This window comes from Eleginops maclovinus, chromosome 9, assembly GCF_036324505.1.
Source record: "Eleginops maclovinus isolate JMC-PN-2008 ecotype Puerto Natales chromosome 9, JC_Emac_rtc_rv5, whole genome shotgun sequence".
NCBI lineage: Eukaryota > Metazoa > Chordata > Actinopteri > Perciformes > Eleginopidae > Eleginops > Eleginops maclovinus.
In genome coordinates, this window is record NC_086357.1 from 11,915,576 (window position 1) to 11,931,583 (window position 16,008).

At 38.0% G+C, this 16,008-nt stretch overlaps 1 protein-coding gene across 1 annotated transcript in view; it reads left to right on the forward strand.

Annotated features, from left to right (window-relative positions):
• Positions 1-16,008, forward strand: part of LOC134869300 (glypican-5-like) — a 45,984-nt gene that overhangs the window by 16,514 nt on the left and 13,462 nt on the right. Inside the window, exons 8-9 of the mRNA XM_063890818.1 lie at positions 8,196-8,316; positions 14,525-14,666. Of these exons, the coding sequence (XP_063746888.1) occupies positions 8,196-8,316; positions 14,525-14,666 (263 nt within the window). The remainder of the gene's footprint in view (positions 1-8,195; positions 8,317-14,524; positions 14,667-16,008) is intronic.

A 16,008-nucleotide genomic window follows, 5' to 3' on the forward strand; every position in this document is an offset into this window, starting at 1 on the left:
GGGTATTATGTCTTTGAAAATGTCTTGTAAGGCATTGTGTATCTCCCTCCAGTAGTCTTTGATGGCTGGACAGTAACATGGGCCTTTCTTAACACACGTACACCATCCATTATTTCAGTTTCTTTGATGGATAAGGTTTCTCGCCAATGGTCCATCAACCACATGAAACAGGACATGTAGTTTTACAAGGACATGCTACACAAACTAACTGACACACACACACACACACACACACACACACACACACACACACACACACACACACACACACACACACACACACACACACACACACACACACACACACACACACACACACACACACACACACACACACAGACTGTGCTCTGTCTCCAGAGCTCCAGTGCTTGAGTCAAGGCTAGTTAACCTCAGATTTAATGGCTCTGCCATGTTTTTAGCTTCTGGTAGTATTTTAAGAGACATGGAGCAGGACCCTGTTAAGATATATTATCTAATCAAAAGTAATTTAAGGGTGGAATTGTACTTTGTTTATAAAAAAATAATTATTTGTTTCCATAGGCATCAGAAGGTATCACTGGTTATGATTACCACAATAACCCGCATTGAAAAGTAGGCAGTTTACCTAATAATCCTACAGCAGCCTTTTTATGGCAAAGTTTTGGATTTGTCATAGCAGGAAAAGCACAAGTGTTACTAAAAACACTACTCAGGGCTCTGCTGTGTTCCAGTTAAAGTGAAATGCACACACTTTGAATCATATTAGGCCAGGGCCCAGGTTCTTTAAGCGATATTATTGAGAATAGAGATGTAATTGTGGAGTACATTGTGAATGACCTGCTATTGTCAAATAAAAACATCTATCATACAGGGGTTTTTTGGCATGAAAGAGATGCTGTAATATAGCTTACACAAGGGACTTGATGTGCCAGATCAGTCAGAAGTCTGTTTATCATCATCATGGTTTCTGAAAAGCCATATCAGCCATTAAGTCTGAGTACTAGATAAAGGTAAAGTGGTATAAAATCGGTTCTTAGCCCTCCACAATTTACTTTGAAACTTTCTGCAGGTCGGTAAGGTGAGGCTTCTGAAGAAGACTGAGAGTAAAATATTTAGGAACCCTCAGACCGTCTCTATCTGTGAAGTGTGTTTTAGAGTTTTATCTCGTGGAAGGGAAGAGATAGTTACACTTGGTCGCGTTGGAGTTTGTCCAGTCTCTGCCTCACTGACCTCTTTACGTCTTCTTTTCTCTAACATCTATCCATCTATCCGTCCGTTCATTAATTCAGCCATCCATTCATCTCTCCGTCCTTCTATTCAGAGCTCCATTCATCTCCTCCACCCTCTGACCCACTTCACTTACAAATGTCTAAGTTGGTGTGAGTATGTGTGAGAACAAAAGAGATAGGCGGCAAAACACACAGAATGATGAGGAAGTCTGAGGCTGCATGATAAAGGGGAGGTGAGCAGATTATCAGCGCTCTTCTTGCTTATACTGATACGAGCTAGCATGGCAGGACAGATGGGTCAGCAGAGGAGTAGACCTCATTCCTAACGAGCACCAAAGTCAAGCCTCACCACAATAGAAACTCTAGTTATAACAGTTATTCATACGGGATGAATGAGTGCCAAATACAAACAATAAATCAGAGGTGAGATAACTACAATGCCTTTTACATTTAAGAAATGTTTTGTCAGAATCTTAGAATACAACTACCAGTGATTGCCCTAACGACCTGAGAAATGTAGAGAACTATGAGTAAACGCTGCTATCAGCTGCCAACACAAACTGGCAACCCTAAGCCGACCATTAACGGAGTATCAGACATATATTTTGAAAGCAAGGGATTTGCTTTGTTTCTGTTTTGTGAGAAAAAAAGGACATTGTTTTTTCACATGTGATTTATTTAATTTCTTTGATTTTTGTATGTTTTTCTTGTTTATTGGTTTTCAAAATTAGGTTTTGGCGCAGGTGGTTTATTATTTTTATGTTTTATATGACTTTGTGGAAGCTAAAGTAAATATGTCCTCAAAGGATATTGCTTTATCAAATATATGTATTATGTAGAAATAAACAAAAAAAAGTAAAACTGCTTTTTTTCAGAATAAAATATATTTAAAAAAAACATTAACTGTGACTTGCAGGTCAAACTGAAAAATAACCATAAAATGTACACTCACTTTTCAATAAAAGCATAGCATTAAGTATATGTTAACTTCATTTTATACAGAAACAATCCCATACTAATACACATACTGTAATGCAGATATAGTCCAAATATAACACACTACTAGCTCAATCCTACAGTGAGCACATTGTTAACAGAGAGCCATTTTCACTATTGTGTGTCCGTGACAATAGGTTTCAAAATAACTTTCAGTAACTCAATACATCTGTTCCACATAATATATAATACAAGGACATTTGAAGTCACAGCTGCACAGAGCACCTTCCCATTCAGCCTTTAATCCTCTTAATGTCACAGCCACATATGTAGATCATTTACAGTGGCTGTAAATTGTGATTCAAAATGAAATCCAGAGTACGTGATATTCATCGCAGTGTCTATTATATCTATGATTGACATGCGTATGAAGACTGATGATCAAGTATGACGGTATAGGAGTGAATGGTATTGCGTACCTGTGCTTAAATATTGAAAACATTTACAGTTTAAATATGTGTTTTTCAGCTATTTAAACTGAATAAACTATAATCCTATATTGATGAGTAAGAGCTGTAATAGCTAGTTTTCTCCAGAAGAGGGAAGCATCTTATCAGTATCCTAAATTACAAGTTATTAGCTCTGCTTTCACCTCTGAAGAAAAACCACACCCAGTACTTTACAGCTTTTACGTGACAGATTTATGCATTAAAATCTGTTTTACATCAGCCATTGATGTTTCTCAGTCAGGGAACTGCTGTTGAAAGACAGAGGAAGAATTGTCCGGAGGGGGAGAGGAGGAATATGAAGGATAGAGAAAGTGAGACAAAGTGCAAATGTTTCCTATACAAACCACAGCGTATCACTTTCATGTATTGTACAGAGAGTACAGGTGCCTCAGGTGTCAGTGTAATGTGTGTGTGTGTGTGTGTGTGTGTGTGTGTGTGTGTGTGTGTGTGTGTGTGTGTGTGTGTGTGTATGTGTGTTTGTGTGTGTGTGTGTGTGTGTGTGTGTGTGTGTGTGTGTGTGTGTGTGTGTGTGTGTGTGTGTGTGTGTGTGTGTGTGTGTGTGTGTGTGTGTGTGTGTGTGTGTGTTAGAGGTATGTAAATGACTCCACAGGAATGCATCTAGATGTACAATTGAGGCTGTGACTCTTATAATTACACACCTCGCTCAGATCAGATCACTATCTCAGGGTAATTTCATTTCACTGTGTGAAGTGTGCAATGTGTGTGTTTGTGTTTCAGTGCATGCCAAAGTCGCTTTTAACGTTACCATTAACAACCCTGCTGTAACCGAGGGCAACAGCAGAGCGGCTTTGTCATTACGTTGCCGTTGATTTATGTCTGTCGTTCTCCAGATCTTATTAAAGGTCACTCAGTGTGTCATCTGCAGCACACTTTCTGCAACATTATGATCTCATCAAACAGACCGAGCATCCAGACAGTGTGTAATCTGCCCAAAAGCTCATTCTCACCACTGAGAGTTCCCAATACTTTCAGTAGGACAGCAGGTATTGGACATGAGAGAATTCATAATGTGCAGATGCTTTTGATATGTGTTCTTGAATATCAAAGTGGGATTTCTGAATATTCTAAAGATTTGTGCGATAACAAAATTATAATTACAGGTTATTGACCAACAAATGAAGTTTCTCAGCAATGTGTCATTTATTTTTAGATATACTAAATAGAAGACGCCAAATATCTGATATCTGAGGCTCCAATCAAGAACATTCACCTTTCATTGCATCATTCTGCTTAAAGTCATTTGAATGAACCCTGAGAGGCTCTCAAGTTAAAACAAATAAAGCCACCCCACCTTCGCCTTCAGCCTTCAGTAAATCGAATGGCTTTTAAGCATTAGGCAAGAACGATATCTGTTCAGCCTTCAACAGATGTTTAGTTGCAGCTGGTGTGTTGTTTTAAAAATGTCTCCTCCTGCAAATAACACATAGTTTCACACAGCCAACTCTGGCTCTCTGTTCCCCTTTCAGCTTTCACTGCTATGCTGATGTTTGACAGCTGAGAGGTGAAACAGCAGTAAACCTTTCTTCTTCTTTCCATTGCACCAAACATTACAGAGCATGGCAAATTAATCATTTATGTTTCCATTACGTCTCGCATAGTCAAAGCCACAGAAATTGGGACATTTTGCATTTGCGATGGAGATTGCAGTGACCCTAATAAATATTGTCGTCCTACCTGTCACTCTTCTTGGAATTGCTAATCAATAACAGCTGAAGGCATTCCTGTCAAGAACTCCACAACGAGACAATTATCCCCTCATTACAAAGTATGTTAGTTGTAAATGAGTGGGACAATTTGAATACTTTCCAGTATAATTAGAAAAGATTAAAGAAAAACTTTTATTTTAAAAGATTTCCTGTTTTATGAGTCAGAATGGATGGCTGTATTTCATGCTTAAAGGTGAAATACATCTGTATGCAGATGATACACAAATGTACTATGTTGCTTATTCTGTTCAGCATAGAAATGACAAATATTTCATAATTAAATGTTTAGTTGCAATAAACTAAATGCAACTACAACAACATTTATAATGGTATAAATAAAATACTCAATTTTTAGACATTTGCTGTATAACATAGAATCAAATCAGTAATTTACATTTAAATATCCTATTTAAAACATTTGAAAGCCGTCACAAAAGCCTATCTTTAATTTGAGAATGATTATTCCTCAGTTCAAGCCATTATTGAGTTCTTTACCCTCAGTTCCTGATTATGTGAATGTAATCTACAAGCTCCATTCTTTACCTTTAGGTCCTCATTACACGCTCTCCATTAAGCTCTTGGATTCATTACTGTAGATAATTACAATACTCACAACTGCATTTTTCATGATTAGGTCGTTGGTCTTTCTTTACTGAGAGGCACAATAAACCTCGGTGATTACTTATCTACAAATGTCTCGTTGGAGAAACTCCGTCCTGTATGTTTCTTTTAATGCTCTGAAAGGAATATCTGGGATTCATTAAGAAATCAAAAAAGAGAATTTGAAGGCCAAGCACTTTTATACTTCTTTGCAGCCTTAAAGCCATAAACTATGATGGCTGACTCGTTTTTTTTTCTTCTCTTCTGTCTTTTGATTAATATCAGCCAGTTTATTTGTCACTGGGACTGTAAACAGGGTGTTATCGTAATAAAACAGCTAGTGTGGTCAGCCAACCATGATAAATAAAGGTAAAATCAATTGCCTGTCACTCGTTGCTCTGTGAAGACAATGAAGACACACAGTTCTAGCTGAATGAATGTAAGGAAACCATGGATATGGTGTTGCCGGTGTTGTGTGTGTGTGTGTGTGTGTGTGTGTGTGTAGCAGATTTATTAAACGTGTGGTGTTGACATGGATCCCTAAAATATTTCCTGGACTTTGAGGAATTTAGGGGATTTCCCCCTGGTGAACAGAATGTGGATTTTAATTGAGTGTATTCTTTCACTCCTTCCTCCTCACTCTCCCCTTCCCTGTCATTTTTCCCCCTATTTTTTCATATTCTGTTCTATCTTTTACCATGAATGTGTACCATATATTTACCATATAAATCGGTTAGCTGGTGCTGACCTTTTCACATGTGTTTATGCATTCACATGTTGTCCAACTTCCTGTTGTCATTACATGGCCATATTTGTACACGTAGCATCATATCCTGTTTTTATCAACCTTGCTCACTCGTCCTAAACATACTTTCAAAAACATAATTCTTTCTTTACAGGGATTAGAAAGGATGCACAATGGGATCTCTTTCTGTTTACGGGTGCATTTTTGTAATCAATGCTAACAGTTTCCACGGTGATTGTGTTTGAAATGTACCTTTTTAGTTATGTAGCAAAACAAAAGAGATTATCGAAATGTAGTCTGTTCCATGAAATACGATTGGTTGTGAATTTTGAGGTGAACTACCTCTAAGCATGTTGAGATCAAAGACATTTAGTAATTGTATAAACAGCTGACCCATTATTATGTCAATTGCTCTGCTTTATAAAAACAATGTTTTTTGCATCTGACATGGAACTATAAATAAAAAAATGTGCAGATACCGTACATCTGTTATCCCCATATTACAACCATAAATCCATCCTTAGACTGTGTAAGTATTTGCACACTAAAGCTACTACTTATTTATGCACACATTGTTACAGTCACATAGAGGTAATCAATTGATCTTTTCCTGTAGCCATTATGTTACAGTTTCAATGCAGTTATTCTCCAGTAATGTTCACTGCATTCAGCGTAATATTCAGCGATATCATCATGAAACATAAGAGCAAAACTGGTAGTTATTATTGTTTATACCAAACCCTGGGCTATTCAATAAAGTCAGCAGTATAATTTATTTAATTTAGTTCCACCTCTGTTGATTTTTATTTATTATAGTTGTGCGCTTTATTATTTTTCCCCACTCCATTATTTGATTCGTGCCTCCTTAATGACCTCTTTTTCCCATGAGAATATGTACTCTCACCCTCCGTTAAATTAAACAAGCAGCTTTTGATCTGTTGATGTTGTGTGCGATTGGCCGCATATTAAATGTGAACTTTCTCAAAGCTGGATCCAAAATGTATCTCACAGACACAGCTCATAAATACTACTGTGAGACCAGTTATAATAGATTTCTAATGTCTGGCTCAATTAAGCCACAACAGGAAAAACTAAGCTGAACTTACCTTGTGAGTCATACCTCAGGACGTTAGCACATCAACTTGAATACGATTTAAGCCACGGTGTGACCTTTATTTCATGAACAATATATGCAATAAAACTCCAACTGTATGGGAATAAAATTACTTGAGGCCAGGCTAACCAGTGGGGTTAGCCTGGCTCCAGAGGTTGGGGTATTCACCACTACCCCATATCTTGGCATTACTCAAGTCATTTTTTAAAGATTCGGGCTGACATCCACCATGAATCTGCTCTCTGGTTCCCACAACCCATTCCCCTTGTTGCCATAGCCAGAGTGTGTTTGTGTTTTCAAGGGTGTGTACTCAGCGGTTAGTGACTTGGTGGCTGATTGTATTAGCTAGGAAAGCTGTTTTGGAACTTGGAGACTTGGAAAAATATGACTCACAAACTGTTGTTTCTTCTCCTTTTTGCCTTTTCTCTCACTTCATCCTTCTTTTAATCCACCCACTGCAACCCCACACACTGATACCATGACATGATATTTGCTTTAAACCCACTACAGAAACTCAGTCACATCTAGGCAGCACTACCCAATGTGGTATTGAAATTCAGTAAAAAGTAGTGTAGTTAAAAGTTGCAGAACATGCACATATCTATCTATATATATATATATATATATATATATATATGTAGCTAGAATTGATGAAGAATCTAGAGAGAAGTATTGGAAAGTCTCAACACATTCACAGATGACAACATTTTGCTGGTATCTCAACAACAGCTGGTATCTTTTAAGAATAACATTTATTTTATACCTGGTAAAGCATCATGCAGGAAGGAAAGAAAATAGCTCCTTTGAAAGCAACATAGACTGTGTTGACTCTGCTCGTAGTCCAGTAACAAAAAACATGTAAGTGGAACATTCATTCATCACTTACAAAATACCACATAACTCCATCAAAATAGTGCCTTTTGAAATCAAACTCTGTAGAAAACCAGAAACACGAGCAGTCAACTATAGTTGTTGTTTTTTTTCTTTGTAATTGGAAGAGTTACTTTCATGGAGTCAAATGTATAGCTTTAAAACATGTTCTTAATAAAAGCTTAATGACTTCAACATGCTGGTTAAGATTAAGATCAGGACTGCCAGAAGATGATCTCTTGTCACCATAGCTGAATGTCTCAAGTGACTCCTCTGCTTCTTTGTCTCAATTGCCAGGAGATAACTTATTCTTCTCTGTGTTCATGTGTGCGTGTGTCTGCACATAAAGTGACTCACCACGCCCTGATTGAACATGCTACTTCAGTGCCTCTGAGAAAACTGGGGCAGGGTAAGAACAAATGCTCAGAACTAGGACATTAAATACTTTAATTCTCTCTTTCTTGTTCTCTTTCTTTCTTTCTGTAGTTATGCAGGTCGTGTTGTTGGCAGCAGTTTAAAAGCCCAGAAGGAGAACCCAGAGATGTCCGTCCGTAATACAGATCCTGTCCTGAAGGGGGCCCAACAGAGGCTGGAGCAGCTTACACAGGTAACCACTCGTGATCACCTCAGTAAGAAGTAGTTGGGGCGCACCAATTCTCGCCAGAATATGTCACCTCTCTAGCCCCTGCAGTCAACATGTCGATGTGTCATTGGGCAAGATATCTAACCCTACATTTTCCCTGATGGCATGGTGTGTGAATGTAAGTCTCCCTGAGCAGGTGGCACCTTGCGTGGCAGCCTCTGCATGAATGGGCGTGAATGCTGACCTGTATACCATATGTAAAAGAGCTTCCTAGGGACTGGAAAAGCGCTAAATAAATGCATGCAGTCCATTTAACATTTACCTGCGTTCAGTGAAGAAAAACCACTCCAAATTGTATGTTCACAGAGGTATATTTGCATTTTGGGCACGACAATTCACCACTTGGAAAAACGCTTCAATAAATACCATGAATTATTACTATCATTATTATAAATCCTGCAGATAACCAAGGTAATTGTGACCCAGAGAAACCTATCTTGATATAAAATAATATATAGATTCATGGTCCCCAGATGATGATTTTGATTATTTTGTTGACCTTTTGTTCTTCCAATATTCATCCCTATCTATTCCTATAATATCCAGTCCATGAATAGAATCCCACATTTTGAATCCCATTGTTTTTGGAGAACGTCTGACCTTTCTCTAGCACAACCACTTATACACAGAAGAAGATGGTCATGAAATCTGCCCAAAGAGACGTTTTTGATTTCAGACACATGATCTTTCTTTTCTTGCAATGATGCAGCTTTGCATCAGCATGAACTTTGTAACATAATCTTCTTGGCAAACCAGCTTGAACATATCAGACATGGACATTGATGAATCCAGTTTTCTCTCCACAGCCCACATTATGAAGTCAGCGTCTTAACCATTCCACATTAGTGTAAGCTGTGATAAATTTGCATCGGGCTGGGCTATTTATTTATCCCACTGTGCTGTAGCCTCTGATGAAAAACTGTAATTTGGAGAGCCTAAATGTTGATCAGAGTAAACAATAAGATCTCTGTGGGATTTCATAAGTCTTCCTCAGAGCATTAATATCATCTGTGGTCACCTTGGCCGTGACATCATGACGCATGAGGGTGATTAGCATTCTGCAGGAATTTGTCCACCTGCCGTTAATGGCCAGAATTATTCATATCCATGCTTAAAAAATGATGCTATTGTTAGTTTGATCCTTGTCTGTTATTATAATGGTGGAATATTAAGTTCAGCCTCCCGGTGTTTCTCTTGTGATGTAGGTGTGATACACATTTTCTAAAGCTAGCTGCAGGGGTCCGACTTGTGTTTGTGAAGTGTTGTTCTGGCTCTCAGTCTTTCGTTATCACCTCATGTGTGAATCGCTGCTAAATCCAATACATTTAAATGTCAGCTCTCCGAACAGCTGTAGATAATAACATGCAATAATAAATTTACTGATTCAATAATTAAACTAGATTTATGCAGCAGCTTTCAAAGCTCTGAACAGCATGGTAATATGGTGATACGTTTCACATGAATGATTCACAAAATCATGTGAATATGATTCCATAAAATGATACATCAAGGTTATCCATAAAGATGATTCATTAGCTGCGCGAGGGCCATGTGGCTGTGTTCAGGGGAGTTTTGAGACTCATGCTGAGAGAAGGAACAAACGAAAGATTGAAGAAGAGACCAACAGAACTAATGATTTGTCAAACATGAAACTGTAAAGCTGGCACAGTTTTATATTTTGTTATTGTCAACTCATTAACTCACCATAAATCTCACTATTTTCCAAATTTCCCAGCCAGTCCGAGGTACTGTGGGGTCGTGATTTCTTTTTTATTTAATCATTTATCATTTCCTAAACCAACTGGGTCAAACAGGAATTATATTGCTTTAGTCTGTGACTATTATCAACTGCATATTTTGTGTGCTTGCAGGAATTTATGGCAGCAGCTTTTCATTTGTTTTTGGCGCACATAGGATTAAAGATGTGAGGCTTTGGTTACACAGGCAGTAGGGTCAATTTATTGTTTGTTTATTGTCATTTAATGTAGGATTTGTTGACCAACTAAACTATAGATCATCAATTAGCCATAACAATGACTGCCATGATGACAGAATTGTCAGTCTATGCTATTAGCATCAGAAGTCGATTATACATTAATTAGGGATACAAACTACATGTTTTTTGTAAGGCAAGAGTGGAAATTGTTGTTTGTCAAGAAAACCGGATGAATTCTGTAAACCCAAGTGAATTTGAATGTAGAGAAATCATGGGATGTGACATGCTATGGTTTGTTTTTCTCCTTTTGCTGTTGAGGCTCTTTCTTTGCCCCATCTAATTTTGATGGTCCATTTATCATGTTGCATTTACATGGAGGAAATACCAAGTCAGCATCCTCCAACCATAAAAACAAACACACACCACACAGGAACCATGCGATCACTTATGCATGAGATTCGCTTTCTCAGGACCATTAATTCTATGTAAGCCACACATGTTCGTTATTACATGATTTAAAGACTATTGGAGCTTCTGTGAATCTTCTAACATCCTCACACAAACACACACTTATATATAAATAGGACTTGGAAAAGTGAGATCAATGCTTTTGGCTTGTAATGCATGCCTGCTGAATTGATGATGGTTATGCTAACAGTCCACAGCATGAACCAAAGGGGAAAGTCAGATATAACACAGCGCATCTGAATTGCAAACTATGTTCACTTCCAAGGAGTGTGCAGTCTTTCCATCTTTTTGATAAATTCAGAGAAGGCAAGTCTGTGCACACAAACAAACCCGGTGTATAAGAACTGTACACACAGAGCTGTTATTGTTTTGCTTTAGAGTCAACTTTGTAAATCCCAGGGCTTGGGTTGTGCTTCTTCCATGCTAGCTGCACCAGTGCTTTCTACATGGGAGAAGCCATTTATCTGAGGTACAAACATTAATGCACGCCATTTGATAATAACTATTCATGCCTGTCATGTGTGCCATTTACACAGTCGCACAGCTAGGATTAGAGGAGGAGCAAAAAAATGTAACGAGACAAACAAGCATCCTTGGAATTTTAATTATTTCCCCAGCCATGTTGTTTTGAGGGTCTGTCGTTCTTACAGTATTTACCCCAGTTTCTTCTTATGCTTCGCTGTCACAATTTAGTATTATGTGTTAATTAGACCTTTGCCGCAGTGGGTTTTGTTTCATATGCCCTCTAATGGGATTCTATTAGGGTAGCCAGTCGCCAATCCTTGCAATTAAAATGTGTGTGTACATGCTCAGTCAACCAGCCTGAGTCTCATGCACCCTCTGAGGGCTGCCCCTGCATAGGGAAGGGCAGTGGACCCACCACTCTGAAGTGACAGCAGAATGCAGGAAATGTGGTGCGTCTTAACCTCTTAATGAGGTTAAGACGCAAGGATTCCTAAGGTGAGGTCTTATCTAATTAATTTACTTTTTTTATCAAAAAATACAACAGGACAGGACATAATTCATTCAAAACGAATTAAGTACTGAATGGCAATTATTAAATACTTTGTACCAGCTACATTCCTACCATCAACACTGGGAGTGGTCATATACCATTATGACCTCTTAGGTAATTTGGTGTTTGTTTTGCAATCCTTAAATGGTTTCTGTATATTGGTGTCATATTGGTTTAATATGGATGTATAAACAGTGTAATAACATCGCTGTAACATGGGTATAATACAGGTGTATATAATGGTGTAACATGGGCGTAATATGGGTGTAATAACAGTGTAATAGGGGTGTAATAACAGTATAATAGGGGTGTAATGTGTTTAATATGGGTGGAATGTTAAAAATAGCAATTAATTAGTTTTCCAAAAATATTTATATGTGAAAGGGTTAAGCTGGATTATGAAAAACAACTTGCCTTATTTTCATTAAAAACATTGTAGAGTGTTGCATGGCCCAAGGAAGAACCAGTGAATGTAGGTAGTGGATCCGGATCATCTGCACATACTGTACACACATTTTGTTTTTGCTTTCTTTGCAAGATGGGGCATTTGTGTTGCATTCATATGATGTAGAAAGCATAGGGAAAAGGAGTTCCCTGTTGCTGCAAGGTAGGTAGAGGTAGAGTTGAGAGGTTTGTATCTTCTCAACTATCTCTCAACAAGAAAGTAAATAAGCTTATTTCCAAAATGTCAGCTATTCTATTAAACAATGTGTTCACTAATAATTAGGACAAACCACTTTGGAGTTGTGAAATAACTGACTAGCAGTCTAATAGTTTTACTGGAGAGTTTCAGTGCCACATGACCCAAATTATTTTTAAATTGTAGTACCCTTTCCACATTACTGAGAATCACAGTCCTGATATAAATATTGCTGTAATGCGTTTGGTTTTCCCTCAGCCCTCATTTGCAACCTGATGACATGATAGTGAATCACTGCACAGAGTCTCTATGTCCCTTTGGACATGCTGTCACATAATAACCTTGGTTCCCCTTGTTTCCACGGGCTACCCCACACCTGCTGTACAGTGGATGCCATATGTCCCTACTTACAGTGTTTACCCCACTTGCATCTATTCAGCAGGGAAACTCATCTAAAACATAGGTAGACTATATCAACAATTGCTATTTTTAAACTGTAAACAAATACTTAAAGTGATGTCAAATACTGAAAATAGAAAAACAGTGTATCTTTAAATTATCATGTGAACAAACAGAACAGGTGACAGGACTTGTTCTCCTTCATATCTTGGTTTCTCCTTGTTCGAGTCAAGAATTTACATATGATTATAATAATGTGTATGTTTACTGCTACACATGTCCAGGGTTACAAATGTATATTATTTGCCATCTCAGTCGGCATGTGTGTGTCACACTGCGACCACAGTGACTGTATAGCAGCAGCTTATACCATATGTTCATGTGTTAAAGGGATTATATTTGCAATGCAAATGCAAGCCATGTCTAAATATTAGACCGCAGAATGGATTTGGCTGTCAAGCAACAGGCTACGTAGGCGGTGAGGCGTTGTTACAAATTCTCTTACGCTGCAAAATAATGCAAATCTAATATTTGTAATTATAAATCCAAAACAGACTCTCTGCCTTTGTAGAATTTAATTTGTCTGACCACCAGTGTGAAATAACATAAATCATTACGATAGGTGTGGCGATCTTAAGCTTTGCTGTAAAAATGTTATCTAAAATAAAACAAAATGAAACGTCACTACCATATATGTTTTTGCCTTTTAAAACTGGTGGATGTTTGCCTTATCTCCACCCTCAGCTGGAGTTTATATATTTCCCACCTCTACTCTATACAACACATTTATCATACTGTGAACCAATTATATGTTCCTGTTGTCTAGACAATATGAGTAACAACCTACCAACTCCCATCTTGGTATTTCATAGTTTCTTACATAGACATCAAGTTTGTGTTGTCCTGATCAACATTCTTGACCCCAATATTTGAGGGTTATAGATGGTTTTGTTTTGCTCCCTCATTAGTTGAGCTATAGGGAGTGCAGGTTTCCATTCGGAATCACAAATAAGTGATAGCCACAGCATCCGCACTGTGAGTTAACTGAGCAGTAGATAATATGGATTCCTGCAGAGACAGCATGACCTCAATTACCCTTCAATCTGCTCTCTGACCTGTGTGTGTGTGTGTGTGTGTGTGTGTGTGTGTGTGTGTATGTGTGTGTATTTCTCATTATTATTTTGTGTAGCCTTCAGTCTCTTTAGAGGGAACAATGATGTTGTGTTTTTCTTCATTAAGCAATTATCGTTTATCACTGCATTAGGATCATTTATCCTTCAAGTATTATCAGCAAATATGTTTTTGCTGACCTTTGACCTTGTTAACCTCAAGCTGAATATTAATGCTAAATGCTAATTTGGCTAATATGTTCACAGGGTTTCACATTTTGTATTCACAACCTCAGTTATGCCTTTTTGCATATAAACACACACTGTAAAAGAGGCAGTGAGAATTAAGGATTCAATTAATGATTAAGTACATTGTGCAGGAGAGGTTACAAGCCAAAAATAATACAGTAATTCATAGTTGATATTAATTTAATGATAGTCAAACCTCAAATTATGAAAATAAATGACACTTAATAGTGATTTTGCAATTATTAGCCCAATTGCAATTTTGATCCGATGACGGTGCTAGATCAGAAGTCACACCACGTTGTCATTCATTATGGATGTGAGCATTTTACATTTGTGTGTGTGTGTGTTTTATTTAGGAGCTGTTAGTGGAACTCGGCTGGGCTAGCAAAAGTAGAGGAAATGTGGAGGAAGAGGAGGGAGGGAGCGCACAGACAGAAAGAGGGAGTGGGGACGACTGCGATGATGAAGATGGCTGTGAAGCATCTGGTGTGGAAAACGGTGAGTCACACACACACACATACACACTGTCCAAAATAGAGGAACAAACATTAGCAAACATACACCCACACATATAAACATATCAACTGGTGCTCAAGCCTGTCCTGTCTTCACTATGCAAATATCCGGATTCTGATGCATACATCCGCATATGCACCCCGTGATAAAATATACATATATACTGTAAGCACATATAAGTGATACACACACACAGTACATGGCATGGTGCATGGTAGTGGTTTTAATATGCTACAGCCTCTACACATATTGTGCCAGCAGGGAAATGCCCAGAGGGAGGGATAGTGAGAGATGGATTCAACTGCACCCCCCTCTCCCTTTCTCCCTTTCTTTTCGTTTCCTCTCTCTCTTTCCCAGCTTTATTTCTGCTGGTCTCAGTGGTTTATTTCCTCTTTGGCCAGGATAAAGGATGCACCAACAACCAGGTCATCCCAAAAACAGAAGTGGAGATCTAAAACTGTAATTATTCATTTATCACTTGACACATTCGCCAGGCTCCTGCTCATACATAAAACATGGGTTCACAGGGAGGTGTGGGAGGAGCCTTGAGGCAACCCCACATATTTCATGTACTAAAAATGCGCTCTTATTTAAATTGTTGAATAGAATTATTGATTGATTACATGACCATTGTCATACGTTTGATTCTTGACCTGAAAAAAAAAACATTTTTAGTCCCAAGTTTATCCTCTGTATATTCCTATTTATACTATCCTATTGTACCACCCTTTCTTTTGTGAGGATAAATGCATTACTAGGCTGTAACCAGAATTTCAGTTCATACCTTCACAGATAGAGAAAAGAAACAGTATTTTTTATACATTTTATTATGATGTCACTTTTAATACCGTCAGGCAACAGTACAGACATAAACACACGCAATAAATCTGTAATGTAAATTGAACAGCATCCAATGTGCTTAAGTATGAACCCATCACTTAAAGTAAGCAGCTAATTGAGAGAAGTTTGTACTTTGATCAGACTTGGCAAAATGTTTCACACTATATTTTAGTTAAGGTTGCATTCTTTTTTTAAAGTAATCTGTGTACCCGCATCATAAAAGGCAAACAGATCTTGTCAAATATCAATCTCATATCCAGCCAGCGGTTTGAAGGGCAACAGTACTCAAAAACCCTCCTCTTTATGTATGGAAAGCTTTACTGTTTATCTTTATCTGGAAAAACACATATGTTGATTAACCCGTCACCATAAGAGAAGCCCCCTGCTGCTTTTCGGGGGCGGAAATTTCCATGACACACAAGTGGTTTTGACTGGACTTTCCAGGAAGACCTAGGCCAATTATTTTTTAGGTCAAACCAATAAT